General features: G+C 33.9%; 1 protein-coding gene across 4 annotated transcripts in view; it reads left to right on the top strand.

Annotated features, from left to right (window-relative positions):
• The window catches only part of PPP3CA (protein phosphatase 3 catalytic subunit alpha), a 323,016-nt gene that overhangs the window by 225,526 nt on the left and 71,492 nt on the right, over nt 1-25,998 (top strand). For all 4 annotated transcript variants that reach the window (XM_016951921.4, XM_016951920.4, XM_054683227.2 and 1 more), the window contains exons 3-5: nt 12,023-12,147; nt 21,304-21,415; nt 22,514-22,659. In XM_016951921.4, the coding sequence (XP_016807410.1) occupies nt 12,023-12,147; nt 21,304-21,415; nt 22,514-22,659 (383 nt within the window). The remainder of the gene's footprint in view (nt 1-12,022; nt 12,148-21,303; nt 21,416-22,513; nt 22,660-25,998) is intronic.

The following is a 25,998-nucleotide window of genomic DNA, read 5'->3' as shown; positions in this document are numbered from 1 at the left end:
TTGATAATCCTGATTGATCTTTTTAGCAATTCTAGTATATAAACAACACTCATCATTTTTAATTGACAAAAATTTAACTAAATTTGAAATTAGGATTGCTAATGAATCACGATTTATTATGAACCAGCAGCTATTTTATGTTTTCCAAACACCTGTGTTAATTTTCTATGATCACTCAGTTTACATGCCATATATACCATGTTAGGCAAACATGATTTTTGCGTAGTTTCCTTAGATATTTGTGGTATACTGAAGAAAGAAGAAACTTAAGACCTGATTCATGTTTAAATTAGAGACAGCCACATATGTAAATTTTCAAAATATTCAAAGACTTTATGGATGTTATGATTTAAGTCAGTTTAAGATACTGTGACACCTATTTGTTTTATAGAGGTAAACAAAAATGATTCATCTCACTGTGGCATATAAAAAAACTTTTATATAGTGTCTTCAATTGAACATTAGTCCTGACATGTAAATTTAAGATAATCTAATCTAAGTTCTCAGATTTTTAGATTTGTACTTCCTTTGGACAAAGAAAACAATCTCATGCCTTTTCTTAATGTAATTTGAAATTTCAAAGTGAAAACATCATTATAAAAGTAAATGTAAAGTATTTATAATTTAACAATTATTTTTAGAAAAATTATATATGCTACTGCCTCTGTTGAGTAATGTGATGGATGGAAATGGGCAATAAAATGATTTGCCCATATCAGACATCAATGGGAGACCTAAGGCCTAAACCCGTAGGAGTTTCCAGTACAGAGAGGGAAATCCACTGATGTCAGGAAGCTGATGCTTTTCAGTATCATTGTTTATATCTACATCTTCTCAAGTATGTCCTTCTTGAAGCCATATTTTTGTTTTTGTTATTATCCCAGTATAATGCAGCACAAGTGAAATGTCAACCAGTCTTCAGTGTTTATTCATCTTTTAATACAGAATATTTAGCAAATATTTCATGTTTCAGTGTTTTATTCATTGTTTGGATATTTAACTGAATAAATATTTCTGGAATATCTACCTAGTGAAAGATATGTAAGGGAATGAAAGATAGATTTTTAAAATCTAGTCAGAATTAATAAATGGGTTCAATGCCTTTGTCAGAATTATTTTTCAGATAACACTTTTTCTTAACAGATTTTCTTAGATTTTAAATGAACCTTTTCAAATATGTCTGAACAATATTTTAATAATTTGTCAATTCACAGTTACATATTTAATTTCCAAATATGCTACACATAATGAGTAAGCTCATATATTTTTACTGAGGGAAGTGATAGTGGATAATCAGTCTAATCATTCCTTTGCTTAAGGCATTTAAATATTGCCATATAAGAATAGCACTTATTAGCTTTGTTAACTTACTGGAAATTAGATGGAGCTGAATACTTAAAAGTCAATTTTAGCCAAAACCCTTCTGCTGATATTCCCACTGCCTATAATTGCCAAATTAATAATGAATATGGGGACTTTAGAATTAAATGTCATTCCTTGCTTGCCTTAAGATTTTAAAATATTAAAAACAAAATAATCCTTTAAATTGTCAAAATGTGAGGACTATCATGACAAGGAAGAGGAGTGATTTTCTTTTTTTCCCTATGTAGAAAATTTTTCTTAACTGAGTTTTCCAGAAATCTAAGAAAGTTTTGTGTGTTTTTTTGTTTGTTTTTGTTTTTGTTTTTTCAAAAAATCCATTTGGTGAAATGTCTTACATTACTTCTATTTACTATGTCACTTCCAGCTTTTGAAACATTACTACCATTACATAGCTGTGGAACACAGTGGTCTTGTAAATGAGCTTTGCTACAAAAGAAAATGAGACTAACTGGAAACTCGTCACGGTGCTGCCACTCTGAAAGACTGGTAGTATCACCAAAGCCATTTAGAGATATTTCCACTCTTAGAAAATGGAAATTGTGGAGTATGAGACCTAGTCTATTTGATTTCAGCCTTAATAGCTTTCAATATATGATAGCATACATTTGGATAAAATGTGGAAAAATATAGAACAACTTTTTGTGTAGTTTACTCATGGCCACATTGATTACAGATGTTTAATTCATCTATCTAAATCTTGCAGAACATTCAAAATGTTTCTTAGGTAGACAGTCTCTGAAATAACTGCCCTGTCTGCTGTTTCACATTTTGTTAGTACATACCATGTGCCAAGCTCTTTTCTTACTTACATTGCTTGCTTCATTGTTTAAAAAAAAAAAAAAAAAATCTGTAAGTTCTGAGTCTCCTTATAGATGAGGCAGCACAGGCCTTTTACAAATACCTCTCTTGTTCCAGTTACACAAGTTATAATTTACTGAGCACGATGGTAAAATCCTTTTAAAATGTAGTAAAAAGAACAGAGTATGCATATGCAAAGGAGGAGATTGGGAAAAGCAAATTAGAAGAGTCTATGCATTCTGTAGACAGTGAAAGCTGGTTCAAGCAGAATGAATAAGAAAGTAATTTAAAAAGAAGGCATCACTTATTGACTTAGGTCAAACAGGAGGAATACACATAAAAACCAGAAACTAACAGCAATTATGATGATAATATTCCAAAAAAAATCTGAGTGAAGAAGAAGAAGAAGAAGAGTAATAGCAAACCCTTGTGATAATAAGTGCCAGGTGTGTAGTATGTGCTGCTATTAAAGTAAATGATGTTCAATTATTTAATTTATAATTCTGGTTTCATGATAGTCCTTTAAAGGAAGTGCTATTTTGATGTTCATCTTTACATGTGAAGAAACAGATAAAGAGAGATTAGCTGATTCTCCAGGGTCACTCAGCTGATTTGGTGGTGGAAATTGGCTTTGGAACCAAGCAGTCTGGCATCGTAGTCTTAGTTCCTAACCATTGCACTATACTGCCTCTCCAAAGGGTGAAAGAACATATCCAGGAAAAAGCAAAATGCCAGAAATGAAAGAATACTGAGACACAGTGTTAAGAAACACTAAGATTTTTTTAAAGCCCTAGAAACATAGGCTTGGAAGGCCCAAAATGGAAACACTAAGACAGCCGAACACCCCAGATCTGGACAGTAATGACAGTCCATCTTTCAGGGTCCTAGAGGGAGTTAATCTGAAACCTGAGATGAGTATTTCTAAAGTGAAAATTAGTAATTTATTAATAATAACTTATTAATATTTATATGTAGTTTATATGTACTGATCAAATTTGTATACATTCGGCTGAAATTATATCAACTTATAATGTTCATCCAATACTCTTGATGGGCTGGTGATGATAATCAAGGACCTTGTAAACTACATAATGTAAATAAATTCACATATCAAATAGCCACTGGTTTCCAGGACTGACCAAACTTGGACACAAGAACAGGGTGATGAACAAATTTAATTAAATACTGTCATAAATGTTATACATACTTACTTGTAATTATATATTGTAATTGTATATTGTAATTATATATTGGCACCACAACCGTGACTATAATTTATATAATGCTATGATGCTATTATAAACCCTTAATAATTAGGCATCTTTATTATAATATTATTTGGTGCTAAAATGGAAAAATAGTGGTATCAGATGGAAAAAAATGCATTCCTTATTCAATAAATTAAATCTTTTAAAGTATTCAATCAATGGAGGAAAAACTGCAAAAAAAAAAAAGAATCTCAATGGTGAGAACACTCATCTTTAGGACAAAAACATAAACATAGGTTGCATTAATTTACTTTTTATTGATTGCAATAGTACACTGTGGTCATAATGATGGTATTGTATATGCTTGGGCCTTCGATAAAATAGTTTTTAACATGTAGACTATTCTGTTTTGTTTCCATCTGATTACAGTTACGAACTGAGAATTAGGGGATGAATGAAGTATTTAGTACTGGTTTATTGTAATTGTTAATAACTATTGTAATCTACAATATATTTTATTCTTTCTTTTTTAATTTCCCTGCACTGTTTCTCATTAACATTGGCTAACAGTTTATTTATCTTCATAAAACAGCATCATAAATATAAAGAAATGTTTAAAATACTGCTATTAATCTGTACTGGTGCTATTATTGTTTTGTATTTGATTTTATAGCTTTATTGTTTCTTTTAAAATCCTTGCAATTTCATATATATATAATTTTTTATTACCAAAAAAGTGCTGGTAGAAATTTCTGTATTTACCAAATTTTGATTTGATTTAGAGACTTTTTCATTATTGTTCTATATCATCAAACCAGAGTGACCTGGTTAATAATTCACAGTTTGTTTTTTATAAAGTGCCTAAAACATATTTATCCTTTGAAAAAGTAATATTCCCTATGGGAAAATATTATTTTGAAATATACCTCTTTAGTAAATTAGAACGATGTTATTTTTTCTTATTTAGTTTATTTTATGATAGATACAGATTTCTAGATATAAGCAAATGCTGTAATAAACTGCAGTGTCCCCTTTATCTGAGTAATTGTCTGATTTTAGAAGTTTGTGCATTCTGTTAATGAACTACACATAGCTGGCTAGCTGGTTTGTACTTGAACTTACCATCCACTTATGGTTCCATAACCCTGGATTGTCAACAGGAGGAAGCAGATATATACTTGTAGTATATATCTGTGGTTATCCTCTAACAAAACCTCTAAACAAAATCTTTCTTTGCAAAATTGTAGATTTTGGAAAAGAAGAAAGTTTTGGTAAATAGAATATCCAAAAACCAGATCAATAAATTCAATAAATTAATCTCCTCATGCTGAGAATTAGACATAAATTTAGTTCTTTAACATTATGGATTTTATTGTCTTGGGGAACTGTGGCTATTATGGAAAAAACACTGGGTTGAAGTAAAGGAAGCTGAAAGTAGTGAGGAACTCCAATGGTGAAAATTGCTAAACGATTCAGTAACGTCTTTTCTAAAGGAAAAATTGTGATCTGTTAGTTTAGTATGAACTGGAAAAACTTGTATAAGAAGTTTTCCTACTTCATGCAAGTCTTCCAAGATGATAAAAGCCAGTATTTTGGAGAAACTAAAAGGTCTTTATAGAAAAATAAATAATGAGTCAAGAATTAAGAGCACTTGACTTCTAAATCGTAGTATTGACACAGTCTTGCCGAACAGTTTTGAAATGCTGATACATTAAAAATCTAGTTTTCATTTGCAGTTTGTAAATTTATTGTTTCACAGTTTTTAACAACATACTCCTCTGTCCCCAGACAACCTAATTTTCGTAAACTTTAACATGAAATTATATGATATTATAAAAGTTTTGCTCATTGTTAACAAGTTGACCCAATGATGTTCTTTAACGGATTTCCCTTTCATACAGGCAAGTAAATAGGACCAAATGTGTAAGTCTTTGCACTAAGTGAAAGATATTGTTGAGTAATTTTATGTGAAAATGTATATTTTATATTACATTAGTTTTGTATCTTCTATTCAGGGTGACAGCTGTATCAGAGTTCTTTTCAAGCTATTATTTGTATAGCTCTTATAGTGAAACCTTACCCTAAGGTGTTCAGCATTATCTACTTTGGTTTACATTCTCTAATGCAATAATTTAATTGCCAGTATGAACTTAGAAACAATATAATTCTTTGAAAAAATAATCAAATTATAATATATATTTATTTGTAGATTTGCTAAATTTATTTAGACTTGCATACCTAACACTTATATAAAACAAGATTGGTTCTTGTTTTGAACACCTATCCCTTCTCATTAAAGAGCTACCAGCATCTCTCTGGATAGAAGATCCAAGGCAAATGCTTGGTTCTGGTCATGTTTATCTTTCTGACTTGTCCTCTCTCCTTTGCCAAGATTCTATTCTCAAAGGCCTCTTTGTCCTCAATATGCTGGCTGTTATCTTCTCTACTTAGAAGCACACTGGTTTTAGGGATTCTTAGACTCGCCCTGTGACTGATTCATTGTTCAGTTTGTGTATTGCAAGAGCTTACTCAGCTAACTACAAAGAGTCCCTTGTCACTGCCCTTGGTTCTTATTTTTCTCTCATCAGCACTACTTTGCTGTAATCTATAGTGAGTAAAGTCCTGAACTTCTGTTTAATGACTCCTGAACTACCACACCACCCATTAGTCTCTGAATTCCTCCTTTGTGGTGGGTGGCTTTATACACACACATAGACACACATGTTAATATTTATGTTTTGTTTGTATGTACTTGAACCCCCATGCCTGTGATTTCAAAGCTTTATAGCTTTCCAACAGTGATATTGGGGTGGGGGGAAGCTCTTCCTTTCCCTAAGAAATAAAGACAAATACTTTCTACATGTTATTTTTCTGTTCCTATTTCAAACCTCAAAATGCTTCAACTTAGATCAAAAGTCTTTGGCACCACTCCTTTGTGAAAATTATTTCCCATAAAGTTTTGCTTAAAATGGGCTAATGGAGGGAAGGAAGCAATATTAAAAGGCAGTTACGCAAAAGTAATTGTTTGCTTAGGCCTTAATTAGTAGTTGATTATTTAGGCAGAAGATATGTATTTTCTGATAGAAAGAGATAAGTGATAGTGTATAAACATCACAGGATATTGGCCACTCTTGCCACCGTTTGTTTAGATTAGCCATATTCAGAACTGCTGAGTGACCCGACTTAGGGAAATTACCAAGATAGATTATATTAGATTAATTGCACCAAATAGATTAAACAGCTCAGTGTATCTGATAGTTCTTACTTTTCCAGTACAAAACAAATGACAGGTTATTTCTCACAGGGAAAATAACCATCAATATTTGTGTCATATCAGGTTGCTAACAGATATGAATAGTAATGCTCCAGAAAAATAAACTTATGTTTTATTTCAATATATTTAATGTGTTCATTTTGTTAAATGCTATAACTCTCTAAATTTCTGACGTAAGTATATACAGTTCTGTTAATAACCTGCTGAAGACATAATAAAATTTTTGGAATATTCAGCCAGATGAATGGATATTTTCATAGAGCGCTAGGAGTGTTTTATATACTTGTATTGTGCATCTATGTTTTTGATGCTTTTTAAACATCATAAGTATTTGGGTACCCCACCCACCAGCATTCTAGTTAGGAATAGGAAGCAAATAATGGGAAGCCAGGAGAATGTGGGAAGCATTTAAGTGTGAACTTGCCTTAAGGGCAAAAAAATTGTCAGAGCCTGGTTGTTCAAGAAGTGCTGTCAAGGCCAAGTAAAGTAGAAGAAAAAAGGACCTAGCCTCCTGAGGATTTGGGGGCCCTGAGCAACCAAGCAGACAGCTTGTATTATCAGTTGGCATTGGCATATTGTGCTGCTCTTTGGACACCAGTATCTTGGGTAACCAAGAAGATGGAGGATGGGGACCAATAGTAAGTGAATATTATAGCCAGGCAAGCCTTTACTCTGTGTGATGTCATGGGCCCACCCTCCATCCTTTTGGGTACCTCCTGGATACTTTAGTATGTTGACCACTTTCTTCCTGAAATTTGATATCAAAATGGTGAATGAGATAATAGGACTTAAGGATAAATCCCTTATCTTACAGCTGAAATATCCAAGGCCTGAGCAATAAATACAATGAAATACCCAAAGACATGTGGTGTTATCAGCCTTCTTAGGTTCATCCCTCCTTCCTAGATGCCATCAATCACTTATGATTCTTTCATATAATAGTGAAGTCCTAATCTCACAGCAACCTAGAATGAGCAATGAAAGAGGTTGCCTTTCCAGTGTTCATCTCCTCCACACATAGCCCCTGTGAGGGGGACCATACTAGTACACAGAATGAAGGCTGTGTGTGCTATGAGAGGCTCAAAAGCATAGGTGTATTTAGTCATACTGAATAGGTAAGGATAGATACAAGAGCTTGTTAGTGAATCAGCATCTCTGGAGATTCTGATTCAGGGCCAATAAGTCTGTAGTTTCAAAACCTCTCCAAGTGGTTCTGATGTAGAGTTAGGTGGGAAAACAACCATAAGATGTGTGGAGGTTCCACATTCTACCCCAGACTTGCTGCACACTGTATTGAAACCTGTGACTTAAAGGCTTAAAATAAGCACAATCTCAGATAAGTTGAAGGCCTTTGGTTTCCATCAAAGCAAACTCCACAAACTTGTCAATCTCTATCAATCACAAGGGTATCTCAAAATCTCTGGCCTCTTAGTTGAGGATTTTCAAATTAAGCATAGCGTAGGCCCAATAGAATAATCCTAGCACAGCAGGTGTTTCTTGTGTGCCTCCTGGGCACACAAGTGTCTAGGCACTGGGGATACGGCGGACAAGACTGACAAGTTGTCCAGCTTAGCAGTGGTTATATTTCAGTGGGAAGAATCAGAGAAGAAACAAGCATGCAAATAAATCAATTAGATAATGCTAATTGTGGCATAATTACTGTGAAGAAAGTAAAGGACGATAGTGGAGGGAGTTTGCTCCTTTGTACAGGATGGTCAAGAAAGACCTTACTGAGCATGTGACGTGTATGTGAGACTTTATGGATGAAAGGAAGGTAGCCTATGAAAATTCGAGGAAGAAAATACCTCCATTTTTTCCATTATGTTTTATTTTGAGTTACTATTTTGTTGGGCTTTGAATTTTTCTATGATTATATGCACGTCATTTTCCTTTACTGAACATTATGATAGGTGGTCTTTCTATAGCAGACCTATGGCTATTCTAAGGTAAAGTCAGTGACAGTGTGATGATATGTGTAGCTAGATTTCAGGGTATTTTGTTTTCCCTGCAGAGTTTACAGCAATTACTTTTTTCTATTTTATATCATCAAGCCAAAATCCAATTATTGCAGTGATATTGTAAATCATTGAGATTATCTCTTATCACAAAGTTATTATAGACCAGGAAGAAGACATTAATTTTGTTTTTGTAAAACTAAATTCATGATAATGTACTTCTATACTTAAGCAAAAGAAAAAATATCCTTATAATGTTTGCATTGTCTAGAGACATTTTTTTTTTTCGTTCTGGCTGCCAGATTATGCTTCAGTTGTATGTTAGTGGCTATAACTGCTTAATGCCTAACCCGCAGTTTACAACCTAAATTAATGTCTTGGTATTTATGTCATTTACATATACAGAGGTAAAAATCAATTATCCTTGAATCTTCAGACATGGCCAGGAATTAAAATGGAAGAGTAAAAAAGATACAAGAAGCTAGAAGGGGAGAGAAAGGAAGAAGATGCTTTAGAATGTCTCCAGAATGCCTTCCACTCCTTATTCCCCCCACCTCCAAGCACCAGAGTTCTATTCTCTCTGGGACCTTGACATTTTAAATACAGCCATTTTGAAATGCCATTTTGATACAGCATCTGTTAAATTCTTATTAGACTCCAGAAACTCTTCTAAGCTTGTTACGATATTAACACATTTAATTCTTACAATAGCCCAATAATGTAAGGTACCAGTATCACCCCCATTTCATAGATAAATACATTTGAAGCTCAGAGAAGTTGAGTAAATTGTCCAAGTTCACTCAGATAGTAAGTAATACAGCAAGGGTTGGAGCCTCAGTAGTGTGGATCCAGAGACTAGGCCTTTAAATGATACCCCACACCGCCTCTAATGCCTTTGATTAACCATTTTGTCTTGGGGATGTTTTAATAACAGCCTAAAATATGACTGTTAAACTTGCCATAGAGATTCCAAATAATGTCTGAAGCCTATGTCTTAGCCCCTCACTTGGCTTCCTGTTGTCCCTGAGCTTAACTTACAAATGTTTGACCCTCACCTCTCTGTTAGGCAGCAAGGAGAGGGAGAGAGCCAGTAGCAAGACATGGGCTATACAAAGTGTCAGCGTCACACCCATTGACATGTGAAGGGCTGCATAAAATTAGTTGCAAGGAAATGTCTTGCTTCATAATTTGTTTCCTTGAAGTTCCTTCCTTCAACTTCCAAACCTAATGGAGGGCACGTGAAGGCATGGTTTCCAGCCATATATTTTCTGTTTTGTAATTTTTGGTTTGAAACATGTCATATGTATGACAGATATAAAGTTTCCTACAATTTGAGAGAAAGTGGTGCTTGTGCTAAGTAATCCATACCAACTATAATTTCAATAGATACATAGGTAGAAGAGTAATTATATTATTACTTGTTAGCTAATAAGCTTTATCCTTGCCTATTTAAAAATTCGGTAACAAAAATGTGCTAATTAAGTTTTTAAGATGGATATTTTTAAAATTATTATGCTCATATCTTATTATATATACACACATATATAAAATATATAAAAGTTTTAAGAAGTGTTTTACTATTTATATTAGTTTTTACAGCTCCAATTATAGCTGTGGAAGTCCCCAGAGCAGGTACTGGCATACATGCCTGGCAATGCTTGGACCATCCCATCCAGTGTTCTCTATTTATTCCCCCTTGGTTTAGATATCACATATGATTACAAGAAAGCACATATGTCTCTCACAAACCAACTTCTCAATGCCTCAGAATATGGATTTATTTGCTCAGCTCTAAGAATAAAAACATTATTTATAAACTATGTTTTAAAACATATTTTTTCAAAAACGGAAGAATATGTTTCTGGTGTTTCTACTGTGTATCTCATGCTCAAGAGAGGGGAGAAGCTATATGATTGGAGTCTACCAAAGGAATGCATTAGTTGTTAAAGATCCTTGTTATTTACAGCCATTTTGTTAGTATTTAAGATTACCAAGTGCAGACATTCTAAAATGGAATCCACCTGTACCTACTTCATGCTTATAGTGCTGTGGGTTCTTAGTAGCTAATTCTTGACAGTAAAGACAGGAATTTATAGCATGTAACCTTTTTATTTCATTGTTGTATAATTATTTCATCATTGAACCCACTTGACTCTTTTTTTCTATGATCTTTTGTCAAGTAAGGAAATAAAATTTAAAACATTTTAATAACTTGCTTGTAATTGCAGGATATAATGTGTTAAGATCTACTTTTGGCTTCCTGATTTCTTATTCACGAATGCATTCATTCTGTGTAACTCTTAGTGTTGCAGAAGCAGCCACATCATGTTCACCATTCAAGCACAAAATTTTTAAAATATTACACAATATATATACACATACACACATATATATTAGTATAAATACATAAAAATATCAAAGATACCATAATGTGGTGGCTGACAGGAAAAGCTTTGGATCAGGTGAATCTGAATTTAAGCCCTGGGTCATTTATTTTTAGGAGTGACCCTACCAAGCCACATAACCTCTCTAAGCTATATTATTTCATTATCTGTATAACAGAGATAAAAATATTATTTTTAGAGTTCTGAAAGTAGAAACGAAATAAGTATTAAATAAGTGAGTTTTTAAAAGAGACAAAATAGCTCTTCCAAGAAAGTTGGTTTAAAAGAGAAAGTGAGAATGTTAAGAAATACCAATTCCCAGTAATTTTTTTGTATTATGTGTCACAGCTTTTAATAATTGTAGTTTTTTCACTTTAACATTTTGTAAAAATGCTCCTTTATAATTTAAGTTTAATTGGAGGTTTTTTTTTTTTTTTTTTTTTTGCCTTAGTGGTACGTAAACTAATGATGTGTCTTACAATGGATAACATTCTAGATTCAGTGAAATGCAGGTTTTATGATACATATCTACATTTCTTTCTCTTCAGGAGGCAGTAATGTGTAGTGGCCATGTATTCAGACCTCAGTTGTACATAGATTATGCCAAATTCCTGAACCATTCTTTGGTGTCATCTTTTACCTGCAAAATGAAAACATATCTCATGGCATTTTTAGGGTTACATTAAAAAATGTGTGTAAACATCCTGGCAGCATCTCATAAAGAATTTTTAAGTGCACAATGATAGCCATTATTGTTATTATTCTCTTCTTCTTCTTTTTTTTTTTTTTTAGTTAATCTATATACTAGTGGACTCAGACATTAGAGCCAAGTTTGCCACTAATTAAATTTGGAAACTTGAGCAAAATACTTAGCTTTTCTGTCGTACTTCTTGTTCTGCAAAAGAATGTTTTGGCTCAGATAAACTTGAAATTAATTCTGGCTCTAAAATTTTGTAATTTTATTATTTAATTCAAAGTCCTAACATAATATGACCATAAAATGAATTTTGTTTCTTTCAGTTTGTGGGGACATTCATGGACAATTCTTTGATTTGATGAAGCTCTTTGAAGTCGGGGGATCTCCTGCCAACACTCGCTACCTCTTCTTAGGGGACTATGTTGACAGAGGGTACTTCAGTATTGAAGTAAGTCTACATCATGTCTTCTTTGCTGTTCAGTTATGGATTAACAGTATCTCAAAAAATAAAAGCAGTAAATGTTATTGCCTTATGGAAACCTCTAACAATGAAATTTAATTCACTTAACTCATAGGATATTACATATTATATTTTCAGTTGATTCCCATGTGTTTTTTGTTTGTTTGTTTTTGAGACGGAGTCTCGCTCTGTCGCCCAGGCTGGAGTGCAGTGGCGTGATCTCTGCTAGTGAGCAGAACCTCTGCCTTCTGGGTTCAAGCCATTTTCCTGCCTCAGCCTCCTGAGTAGCTGGGATTACACGCGCCCACCACCATGCCCAGTTAATTTTTGTATTTTTAGTAGAGATGGAGTTTCACCATGTTGGCCAGGCTAATCTCAAACTCCTGACCTCAGATGATCCGCCCACCTCGGCCTGCCAAAGTGTTGGGATTACAGGCGTGATCCACCATGCCCGGCGTGATTCCCATATTTTTTAATAGAGATGCCAAAAAATGGTAAATAGTAAGATTTTGCCTTCTGTACATTTTATATATTTGCAAATTTTCAAAAATTACGTTTTGCTTTATAATAAATAATTCCATTTTCCATTGAAAGAACTAGTCAATGTTGATCAAATAAGCAGGAATGTATTTGCATGTTTATGCCTTATAATTGTGAGACAGTAACTTACCTTTGTAAATTGATAGCAAACTGCATGTGTCTCTCTGTGGTTGTGTATGTGTGAGTACACTTACAGCTGCTGTATTTTGTCTTTTTTGGCACCTGTCATCTAACTAGGGTAATTTGTCAAACTCATTAATTAAAACAAAACAGATAACCTTTGAATAGAGGTTCTTCCACAGCCTCCCATCTGCGTCTGCTTTAGGTAAGTAAAACTACATTCAAAATAAAGGCAGAGACCTTGTTTTATTCATATCTTTGTTCTTCCTGGTGCCTAACACGGTGTGTTAATAAATAATTTATTGAAAGAAATGGTTTGAAATTGAATAAGTTTTAAAGAATCAGACCTCATGTATAGTAGCTGACATAGGCTATCAAAAGAGATCATTAAAAAGGAAAATGATTATTCTTAATTAAAGAGAGAAATCAACATTATTGTCTCACACCAACATCATATATTCATAATAATCATAGAAAAACATTCTGTATTTCAAAATTTTTATTTCAGTGTTTTATTTGCTAAAGGGATATTTAAGGTTGAAAAGCATGTCATCCTTAAACAGCTTTTGTTTATACAATTATATCAGTTTTATTTTTCGGTTATTTAATTCACCTTTAGTCACTGACTACACGCAGACACAGAAAAGTTTATGTAGACATATATGTATTTCCGCCAACATAATAATACCGTCTGCATTTAAAGATCACAGATTTCTTAATTATTCCTGGTGATGATGAGGGAAGAAGGAGTGGTGATGGTATATAAATCCCAAAAGAGAAGTTAAATTCTTGGTATTTCCTCCATTTGATAAACAAGTATGGTCAAGCATATAAAATGTATATGCACCATGAATCGGACTGTGAGGAATTTAAAGAAATGTAACATACATTCTTGCTCTCTGGAAACCTAAATCTACGTTGCAAAACAGAACCATAAAAATCTGTTTAGAATCAGAAGCCTGGAATATGTGATTATCCAGAGGTCAGTAATTTAAATGGATTATTAAAACCTTGTGATAAAGGAGATACAAAATAGTAAGTGTGATTGGATTAGAGAAAAGTGAAAGAATATTGAGAGCACACATGTTTTGGGAAGACTGAATCAAAGAACAAGTAAGTTTTAGCTAGGAAGGAAATTAAAGTGAGCAAAAGTACAGAGGAAGAAATTAGTGAACTCTGCTAACCTTGTTTTTTTGTTCTTCGGGCCAGCCTGACCAGCTTAACTGATGGAAAAGCAATTGAGTACTAATTTTGTAAGACCTTTATATCACATTAGGACTGGTGTCTGCCAGGATTAACAACAACAAAACAAAACCCCTACATAATGGTGGTTTAGACAAGATAGATATTTTTCTGTGTGTAAAAGCCCATAGACAGCAATCCAAGACTGGTGTGGCACAGCGTGGTGCCAGGGCCTAGGCTCCATCTGCTTTCTTGCTCTGATTTTCATGGCTTCATTCCACAGACAAACTAGTAACCCAAGATGGCTACATCAGCTTCAATCATCATTTCTCCACATAATATTCAACAAGGAGGAAAGGGAGAAAGAGAAGGGTATATCTTCTTGTTTAAGGACGTTTCCCAGAAATGGCCCAATTCCTTCAACTTGTATCCCTTGAGCCACAGTTTGCTGATATGGCCATAGGTGATTTCGTATGTGGCCAGGATTAAGGAAGACTGTGGTAGGCAATAAACAGCAATGGGAGGACAAGGATTTCTGCTCTTCTCCTTGAATTAGGGTTATATAGAATGTTTTCTTTCTTTCTTTCTTTCTCTTTCTTTCTTTCTTTCTTTCTTCTTTCTTTCTCTTTCTCTCTTTCTCTCTTTTAAATGAGACAGGGTCTCCCTCTGTCACCCAGGCTACAATGCAGTAGCACAGTCATAGCTCACTGTAGCGTCATTCTCTGCAGTGGCACAGTCATAGCTCACTGCAGCTTCAATCTACTTGTCTCAAGTGATCCTCCCACCTCAGCCTCCCAAGTAGCTGGGACTACAGGCACACACCACCATGCCCAGTTAATTTTTCTTTTTAGTAGACACAGGGTCTTACGAAGTTCCCCAGGCTGGTCTCCATCTCCTTAGCTCCAGCAATTCTCCCACCCTGACCTCCCGAAGTGCTCAGGTTACAAAGTGTGCAAACCTGTATTCTGGCCTGGGTTATGTAGAATCTAAGTGAATATTTTAAAAATTATTTTAGTAACTCTTAAATTCATCTTATTCATTTAACATTTGTAGCACTCCTAATAAAGTTTTTCAGGATGAATGAAATAGGCATCCTACTTTCCTTGAAGCTTGCATTCTAAGTGAGGAAATCCCAAGACTATCATGTTGGAGTGATTATTTTTGTCAGTCAAATGATGTTGTGCTACGTTGGAAATTTTTTTTTATTATAACATTTGTGACTTTTCACAACTTCCTATCTTTCTAAAGGTAATCAAAGGTCACAACACTTGCTTATTAATTTTATAATAAAGTACAATACTACATCATGTGTGGCTTGAGTAACAGCTGGCATAGTTGGACTTTTCCTTCTTTGTGCCACCAACTCCATCTTTGGATAATATTCTTTAATCTTATTGTTCTTTATTTACCTTTTTTGTTTGTTTTTTGTTTTTTTTCTTGAAGAGTGCAGGCTTCTGAATCTCTGTCCTCAAACCACCTGAAATTTTCTAAACTTTTTCTAATTAGAGCATTTTAGAATTCTTTTTTTTTTTTTTTTTTTTTTTTTTTTAAGTAAAGATGTTGCCGGGTGTGGTGGCTCAACCTGTAATCTCAGCACTTTGGGAGTCTGAGGCAAACAGATCACGAGGGCAAGAGATCCAGACCATCCTGGCCAACATGGTGAAACTCCATCTTTACTAAAAATACAAAAGTTAGCTGGGCATGGTGGCATGCGCCTGTAGTCCCAGCTACTCCAGAGGCTGAGGCAGGAGAATCGCTTGAACCCAGGAGGCGGAGGTTGCAGTGAGCCGAGATCATGCCACTGCACTCCAGCCTAGCGACAGAGCAAGACTCCATCTTAAAGAAAAAAAAAAAAGGAAAAAAAAGAAAAAAAGACGTCAAGAAGCAGTTTACTAATTTGTTCCTCAGCAGATTTTTTTAAAGTCTACAATTAATCTAGATATTTGAACTATGAAATTTGCTATGTTTTGTTTAGTATGCTCCTTTTGAAATTCAAGCAAAGGATCAAACTGGATGTTGGTGACATATGAAGTGTAGGAATTATGGGGCATTTAAAAGTTCTAAGATGCATGTATTGGAGTCCTCATCTTCAAAAACAGCTCCTTAATTAAACTTCAAGAGTCTGAGACTACAACCCAGGGACTTGCCACATACATACAAAAATGACAAAATGACTCATGTGAAATGTTCCATTTTGATTAGACTGTGACCTTTGAGAGGCTTTGGAATGGCTCATTGATATCGTATGTAAAATAGCATGGACATTTATATAAAATGTACCTACTGAAAATACTTTAAGGATTTTTTATTGTGGATTAAGGAAACTGACATTGTTAGCATGTTGTAAATGCTGTTGTTTCAATGGTTTGAATGACCTCATTTATTCTTGACAGTTTTGCAAGGAACATGTAAATACGTTCCTTTTATGAGTGCAGTAACTGAGGCTCGGGGGTCACACGTGGTAAATGGCAGTGCTGGGATTCAAAGCCTGTGTTCTTCCACTAACCCCAGGCCTTTGCCATAGTATATTCATTACATGTACCACAAAGCACCACGAAAAAAAAAATCAATAATGCAGAAACTGGTACACACTATTATATTCACCCATGCATGAACAAACATACACACAGCCTTCTCCCTATCTATATAATCTGAAGATCAAAGCATTAGATATAAAATGTTCTCTGTGAATATGATACTGTTGTTTTAAGAAAAATCCTAAAATAAGAGCTCAGTTTTCCAGCGTGTATTATCCTAACAGGCTTCAAAAGGATCTCAATTCATCTCAATAATTCAGGGCTCCACTGCAGGTATTCTCCTTTGGCTATCCTCTGGGCAAAGGGGAGCACTTCAGTTTAACTTTTACCAAGTCAGCTTTGAAGGATAATTTCAGATTTCAAACAGTCTCTGCTGGGTATATTTATAAGCACTAGGTAATGTGCTCTGGGCAGTACACACAGCTCATTTTATGCATTACCCCCACCCCAGTCTTCTCCTTTTGCCAAAATTAGAAATCATTTCCCACAAAGTTAGCCCAAATAAGACAAGCAAGCTTTTGAGTAGTGATGAAAGAGGTAATTTTGTTTTGAGTAATAATTTGTCTTACACCAAATACTGCTCTTGCCGATGATTGCATTACAGTACCTAATCTCTTTGATCAAGCATATGTGTATATATAGGTCTGTGGCTGAGTGTGTTTCTCTGAGAACACAAGGAAAAACTTAGAATTGCAAACAGAGGCATGCACAGCTATTTCCTTCTATTCACTTCCTCAAACTCCCTTTCTAGCCGTTTTGCACTACACTGCCTTGAGCTGGCTTCTCAACTTAGATCCAGATCTCAACTCCAGGCCTCAAGCAAGTTTAAGTGTGAAGAGGTGTTGTGTTTATTAGCTGTGAATTCGTAGACCAGAATGAACCACAGCAAACCAGACAATGTTCCATGCTTCTGCCTGAGAATAACAAGCAAGTGGCACAACAAGAGATGTTAGGTGACAGAGTAATGCCACAGACATGAGGAAGAAATTGCCTGGCTGTCTCCCTGTAGCCAGTCGTCTATATAGTGCATTGCTCTTCCACTGCTGCCTGTCTACATGCTTGTCAGACCAGGCAAGTGATGTCTTAAAGGAGCTACATTTGATATTTCAGGAGTTTGGATCTTTTCCCAACTGATGCAAATCCTTTACTTAGTTTGATGATCGAGAGGCAGCACTTTTGATTGGAATGTTTCACAGTACGAGTAGTTACTTTAAAGAGCTGATTAATATGTACCTAAAGCTGTCCATTTTCTTTTTTACTTCCTTGCTTCCTCTTTTACATCCTTCTTTACTTCTCTATGCAATTTTCAAGACTACTTATCATTAAAAGCATAAATTACAAAGTAAATTATTGCACTATTATTATCAGTGAACCAATTAACAAAGAAAATTATATTCTTAGTGCTGCTTCATTGGGGAAGATAGGAGAAAATTAAACAGGAGAAAGCTATGTCTGTGGCAAAAATTAATTTTAAAAATAGAGGATGCTCCATCTTTCATATTGAGTAACCTAAACTAACCTTAAAGTGTAAATATTTGTTTAATTAAGAGTCAGAATAGAAAGACAATAGCGGTCCAGTTGAAGTGATTAGCTCACCTCATTTACATCTCACCATGCAGAAAAGGCCAGTGTAACACAGCCCTTTGTTTCTACCTTAACCAATTAATTCACTGAAAATTTGATTCAAGTTAGCCATCTGATACCACATAGACAAAAATAAACAATTAACTAATTGTATTTCACTGCTTTCATTGATTGTGATTTTTTTTTACAAGAGACTTCCCTTTTTTAAAAAACTATCAGGTTATGATTTGCTGAAGATCTTCAGTTCTTCAGAATGTTAGAGCTTTAGATGGTAAAATAGTTGCCGGCAAGACAGTGTTGTCCTTGGCAGCTCTCTCCCACCAGATGTTGAGGGAGAATGCTGGCAGGGCTCCACCTCCAGTCCACCCTTGCCCTTTCATTTACCATGCCACTTCTTCCATATTGGCTGCCTTTGTGGTTTTAGTCAATGTTTGGGAAGATATTTTATTCTTGTTACAGGGGAGAAGGAAATAAAATGTGAAAAGAAGACTTATTTTTAGGGTATTTTGAGCCAAGAATTTAGAAATTGAGTTATATTCTCTCTCTCTCTCTGTCTCTCTCTCTCTCTGCCTTCTATTTCTCATTCTGTCTCCCTGTTTCTCTCCCCTCCCTCTCTCCCTCCCTTCCTCCCTCCCTTCCTTCCTTCCTTCCTTCCTTTCTCTGCCTCCCTCCCTCCTTTCTTTCCTTCTTCATTTACAGAAAAGGAACTAATATTTCCTCAACTCCTGTCATATACTAGGTACTTTACATCCATTAAATAATCAGGGATATTACATGTATGTTGCATCATTTAAAAGGTGTAAATATATAGGATAGAAATATTTAGCATCGTGCATTTATATATCCCGCTTTGAGGTTTCAGTTATGAAAGAACTATGGTAATTAAGACTGGACGGGATAAAGCCACATGCTAATGTCAGAAAAAGGTCTTTAACAGATAGCAAAAAAAGAAAATGTGGGTCCTAGAATGTGATTCCTTTAGTGGTATTTGAGTGGGGTTACGAAGTTCCAGTTTAGATTTTAATTGGAGAGGTAGAACTTTGCCTTAAAACAAATTGTTACAGGCAAAACTAATCTAAAGAAGTCAGAATTATAATGACATTTCCAAAAGAATATTGACTAAGAGGAGGCTGAAAGGAGCCATCTGAATGCTGAAATGTAACTGGATCTGGGTAGTGGTTTCATGGGATTTGTGTAAAAATTAATTAATCTGTGATTTGAGTTATGGACGTTTCACTGGATATATTATACTTTTCTTAAAGAAAAAAAAACTTTAAAAAAGTAGCCTAAGTGCCTTCAGAACATGTATTCTCTCCCCCAGCATATAAATGAAATATATTCAAAATAGCAATTTCAACATGCAAATGTATTTTTAAAGGAGTTTTCATATCCATTCATATTCCAAACTAGACATCCTAAATTAACGACCAATTTGGAAAAATACATGTATTACTTTCAGATTAAGGTATAGCCTTAGACATTTAAAATTGGGGACAGTCCTCCCATTGACATTAATAATAGTTTATGAATATCTTCCCTGAAATGTGAGACAAGCTTGAGTAATACAAACTCTTTTTATTGAAACATGTAAGTACAGCTATAAAACCCGATCTGTAGCAGAGACTCATTAAGCTACCGGACTACTCACTGAGGTAACAGGAAACGTTACATACATCAACAGATCATGATGCTTTAAGGATCGCTTGTACAGGCCATTTGGTCAACTTTTCAGACGTATTAATATCATTAGTCACATGAACTTTAGCTAATAACTATAATCAGAAAGTGGTAATTAGAAACTTAAAGTAACATATAATTTAATGTCAACCTATTGTTTATTTCAATCATAATTACATAGAGATAATATCTTGCTTGAACAACAAAATAATAAACATTTGTTCTGATAATTAGTATTTTCTCCAAAACTTGGGCTGTATAGTCAAACATAATTAGTTCTCACTCATTTCATAAATTATCATATAAGCTAAGAGAGATGATTACTCTTTACAAGTAGTACTACAAATAAATTGTCAGCAGCTTTTCCCTATAGATATTATCCAGGATATCTACTGTATTGGAAAGCCAATTATTAATGTATAAATCTCATTGATTTTGATTTCAGATTTTAGTAACCAGAATTAGACTTGTCTCAATATTTTTGTAGTTTTTATATCTTCTTAGCTTCACTTTGGGAATACAGGTTTTACGAGGATAAAAGGGCATACTTGTTTTTCAAAGCCTGATTTTCTGTTCCCTATGGATTCTTAACAAATGTCAGTTGACGATAACAAATTACTGATGTTAATACTTGAATATTCCAGTTGACTTAATGCTCATTCCAGGAAGGCTGTGTCAAATGTAGATGTATCCCCAAGTTGGTGAATGCATAATTGACCATCATTTTTACAGACTGCAATGCCCAAGTAACTAAGTTGAGAATTTTAAGGTATATCAAATGTATCCTGTAGCTTTTAGTACAATATGATTAATGATTAATAAGTAAAATAAAGTCACTTCTCTTTGTAAAGCTAATTATTTTTAAAAATCAGGTAACAGAAATGGAAAAATTGGAAAGATAATGTACGACAAAATGAGGAGGCAAAGCATTGACAAGCTCAGCCTAACTTGAACTGCGTCTGTATTTTCTATTACTTTTCCCCATCTCTAGCTCCCTGCCTTCTTCTCTCCCAACATCTTGTCTTTTCTGTCAGTGTCTTTGGTATATAAATCTGAAGTTTTTGATTTATGTATCTATTTAATTAAATTGAAGGTCAGGGAATCTCACTACACATAGCAGTATTTCTTCTCATCTTTTTAAACCAGTATATTTTTATTTCTAGTATATTTTAGTTAAGTTTCTTCCCTTCCATTTTTTTTTAAACTCCCACTCTCCTCAGGTCACATAATTCTCCTTCTGTTGACCATATGTAATCCATTGTTTTCTTGTGGTATATGATCCTCAGTGCCTGTATGTATGTTTTAGGTGTAGATGGACCTTGGCTTTTTACCAAAGTAATGTTTCCTATTTGATTGTCAATGTCTTCTCTACTAAGTTCCAGCCTTTTGGGGGACTTTTGGTCATGGTAATACATTTTATTCATGTCTTTATGATATGTGAGCAATGAAATGCATAAGTATTAAGGAAAAATATTTATTTTTATATTATTTTTATTTTTCTCAGTGTGTGCTGTATTTGTGGGCCTTGAAAATTCTCTACCCCAAAACACTGTTTTTACTTCGTGGAAATCATGAATGTAGACATCTAACAGAGTATTTCACATTTAAACAAGAATGTAAGTATACTTCACCCTCCTTCCTTTAACACTATATGTGCTAAAAAGTAATTTTAATCAATAATAAGATACATACAATATAATCTATTGCCTCAAGTCAAAGACTTAAAGTGACACTCTTTCATATTATCCTATATTTCTTTCTAAGCATGGACATTTATGAGAATTCAGAATTTCTTTTTAAATTAGAACTTCTTTGTAAAGTGATTGAAGAATTTGAATTAAGATTTGATATAATTTATCCTAAGAAACAAGTGATTTAGGGATACTACTGTTTGGAACAATAATTCTACTCATTAATCTCACATTACTCAAAAAACGCAAATGGAGGGCAAATTCAACCCTATGCCTCTGTTTTGGACCCAATAAATGAATACTAGCTTCTAGTGAATCTTATAAAACTGAAGATGATGTCATTCTTTAGACATAGACACTAGGAGTGTGGAGTGCTTTTTTCAATTTCTTTTTCCTCCTTACAATTTTTCTTATTATTCACTGAATCTTACAAAGGTATAAAACCTTACATTTTTGTTTTATATATAAATACAGTTAAATGGAAGAGCAGGGAATCTCTCTATACATATCAATATTTTTCTCTTTCATTTAGTCTTATATTCAATGGAGCATAAAGACTTCTCCTCTTAAAACATTGGATATGAGTCATGGGAAAAGCAATGTGCAGTAAGATAGAAACAGCTTTAGGAAATGTCTTGCCATCTGCTTTTCTACAAAATCATTAAGGAATATCAAGCAGCTTTATGGCTGTTTTTCTATTGGTCTTCCAGTTGTTCATGTACATTTTTTTGGTGAGACATCTGCAGATAAATAGCCAGAATGTATATAAAAATTCTCTTGCTATACAAAACGTTATGAAAATTATAAAGTATGAATTAATGAATGACAAAAACAGGAAATACTAGATACAAAAGATTAATATGTTACTTTCAGAAAATCTTAATTATGTTTTGGAATTTTGCAGTATGTGCCTTTATGTTAATAATACGGTCCTAGCAAGAAAACTTCTCAAAAAACCAAAACTATTTCAGTGAAATGATCCTGCCTATAAATCATAAGTATTCTTTTAATCACTTCTAAAAGGTAAAATAAAGTATTCAGAACGCGTATATGATGCCTGTATGGATGCCTTTGACTGCCTTCCCCTGGCTGCCCTGATGAACCAACAGTTCCTGTGTGTACATGGTGGTTTGTCTCCAGAGATTAACACTTTAGATGATATCAGAAAAGTAAGTTTTGTTATTTTCCAAGTCTAATCATTTTGTGCGCTACAGTAATAAATAGAAGACATTAATTACCCTGCCTTTATCACTGACTTTATGCTTTTGAGTTCAAATAATTTAAAGTGGTCATGAATCTCTCCTTTGTGTTAAATTTTTATCTAGAAAGGAGAGATATGTTTATACTTGGAAGAATTTTTATCTCTACAACCTCAGGGTTGGTCTTACCATCTGACATGTGTCTTTGGAAATATAAAATATTTGACCTCTAAAAAAAATATGCCTTATCATTTCCATTTGGCTTTTTTCAAACAATCCGTTGTATATTCATGATGTGTTATGCTAGAAATGTTGCTTTGCCCTTGGGAAAATATCATAACATAACCATTAAACTGTGCTCATTTTATGGTTTTTTAAAAATCTATTTGTTACAACTTGAGACTTTTAAGTAGCAATCTAACAAGGACAATGATAATATTTTATTAATTTTACTGAGTGGCCGAGTGAAAAACTGGACTTTTTAAGAAGTATTTGTAAGAAGTTTTTAAGAAATACTCCAGTTTAGCATTGGCTATTAACAGTTGTTTAAACCAGCGAAAAGATGAGTTACATTGAATGTGGAAGTGGATTGTGTCTCTTTCTTGAGTAAATCTAGTAACATGGGATAGTTTTATGTAGTACAATAGATAGACAATCTTTTATTTCTTTGGTTTTGTTTCTAACTCTGATTGCAACGATGTAAGGTAAAAGATAGAGAGTAATAAAAAATCGCAGTGTATTTTTCTTGGTGCCAAAATCGGACCAAAGAGAGAAAGTGATGTAAATGTTTTCTTAGGTCATTTTAAAATAATATTACTTGGAATTATTTTAAAGTATGATAATTTCTTCACATTGATATTTATAACATATGTTATTGAAAATTTGTGCCCACCATTAAGCTTTCTATCTAGGAAATCTAAGCCAAATTTTTTCTGGAGGAATTATAAACAGTTGAAAACTGTATTTATCTTCTTTCCTCTACTTTTAGAGACCTAAGAAAATACACTTGTACTTATCCCATAGAACAGAGGGGTGAAAATAATTCTAACCTTTTATTATTATTCTCACCAGTAATTTTAGCAAGAATAAATTGGTCACATTGTTCTAAATTACTGTATTTGAGCTATAAAGATTGGAATTTTGCTGAGATTTCTTCTAAAGATACATACTACTCAGTATATATTTAAGCCTAATGTATGATAGGTAGACTTTGGCTTCAAATAAGTGATGCACTAATCTCAAGGTGTACAGAATTTATTTCTTAAGTTATAGGTTCACTTAAGAATAACCATGGGCACAGTTCAAATTCTAGATCTTGCTTATCATTAGGGGCATTCATACAAAGACTCCCTTGGTGTCACTTGTTTGATTGATTGCCATTTAATTGTTTTTTTCCATTTCTTCTGAGTTTGGAAACTTGATTGCTAAGTCTGAGAAGTCTATATGATGAACATTTGCAAGTTAATTCTATCAGCTGCCATAAGTTATTAAATTAGTAAACAGTGTTTTCCCATTGTGTTCAGTGGAGAAGGAAGGCAAATATTTTATCTATTCATGTATCCATGTATCATATTAACCTGATAACCACTTATTGAAATAGGTTTGGAAAATGAAAAAGGTCAAATTACAAATAAGTATAGGAGTTTCTGTTAGCAAATGATGGGCATGAAAGACATGCATTTATGTTTTATTCTCTTGCCTTGATCAAATTTCATGGCCTTGGATGGAAGATGAGAAACTTACTAAGTGTCCTCCTTCAAAGGGGGATTAGTGAAAACTTCCCTCAAAATAGTGTTTTCATTATTTGAACAAAACTGATACACTGAATAGAGTTCTATACTGTAGAGAATAAATAGAAAGGATAAGGCTATTGTATTATTTTGTTTAAGACGCAATCACCAGCAAAAAGGTTGTAAACCTCTACTACAAAATGAATAACCATTTTCATATAGCTCTCATTTGTAGTGTTTCTTTAATACTTTTGTTAATGAAACTCATGGTTTTGAGGAAATACTTTAGTAAATTGTGAATGTATTTTCATACCATAAGTCTCTGCTACCATGAACTCAATATTCTTTTAAAGTTCATTAGTTTTTAGAGAAAAATTATTTTCAGGTAAAATAAAACATTCAAGTTCTTCCTATCATTGAGGTTCAAGTGTTCAAGTATAAAAATAATGTGTTTACTTTCCTACTGGAAAGAAAATGCGTGCTTTTTATTTTAAAATTCAAGCGAAAGCACAATAAATAAACCTTGTTTCCTGCTCTGTGTCTTTGTGTCCATTTTTGCAAGACACTATTTCACACTTCTATAGAGCATAGAGCATTGGGCTTTGCTCTATATTTAAAGTACAGTAGAGATGTGATGCTGGTTCAGTATAAAATTGTTTCTTTCTGGGCCAAGCGTGGTGCCTCACGCCTGTAATCCCAGCACTTTGGGAGGCCGAGGCAAGTGGATCATGAGGTCAGGAGTTCGAGACCCAGTTTGACCAACATGTTGAAACCCCATCTCTACTGAAAATACAAAAATTAGCCAGGCATGGTGGCGCGCGCCTGTAATCCCAGCTACTCAGGAGTCTGAGGCAGGAGAATTTCTTGAACCCGGGAGGTGGAGGTTGCTGTAAGCCGAGATCGTGCCACTGCACTCCAGCCTGAGTGACACAGGGAGACTCCGTCTCAAAAACAGAAATGTTTCTTTCTGCATGAATGTAACTAGCTTATTCTGTAATCTGATGGATTTTTTTAAGTAAATAAACTTCACATCATAAATTAAGTAGATTTTTTAAAATATCACCTAATATCCCTAGGACTTACTTCCCAGGATATTTTAGATATTATATTCAATTTTCATACATATCATTAAGCTCTGCACATGGCCAGAAAATGATTTTTAAGTTTTTATCTTGCCATATATCAATTCAAGTTTTTTTGTATTTGTTTATTTTTACTGTCAATTATATTAACTTTTAGAATGCACTGTATACTTTTTCCAGAATAAATGTTATATTCTGGTAGCTTTGCAGACCTTCAGTTGGGGATTCATATTAATCAGAAACTTTCCCCTCCTCTACTGTCCTACCCTTAATAAGTTATTGTTTTTCAGAAATAAGTTCTGTATTTTTAGGGACAAGTATTATTTTTCTTGAATGTATTGTTCCAAAAGCATAAATTATTTAAATCTCTTAAACAAGTTTAAGTTTGCAATGAATATTTTGTGGCTAACATAATGGTTGAAATGTAGTCTTGTTTTATTGAAGTTTTTCATTGGGTATTGAAAACGTAAAATATTGCCTCATTCTCTATAGATACT

The sequence above is a fragment of the Pan troglodytes genome, chromosome 3 (genome assembly GCF_028858775.2).
Source record: "Pan troglodytes isolate AG18354 chromosome 3, NHGRI_mPanTro3-v2.0_pri, whole genome shotgun sequence".
In the NCBI taxonomy this organism is placed as follows: Eukaryota; Metazoa; Chordata; class Mammalia; order Primates; family Hominidae; genus Pan; species Pan troglodytes.
The sequence above is the reverse complement of the archived record's forward strand: the minus strand, read 5'-3'. Positions and strand labels throughout refer to the sequence as shown.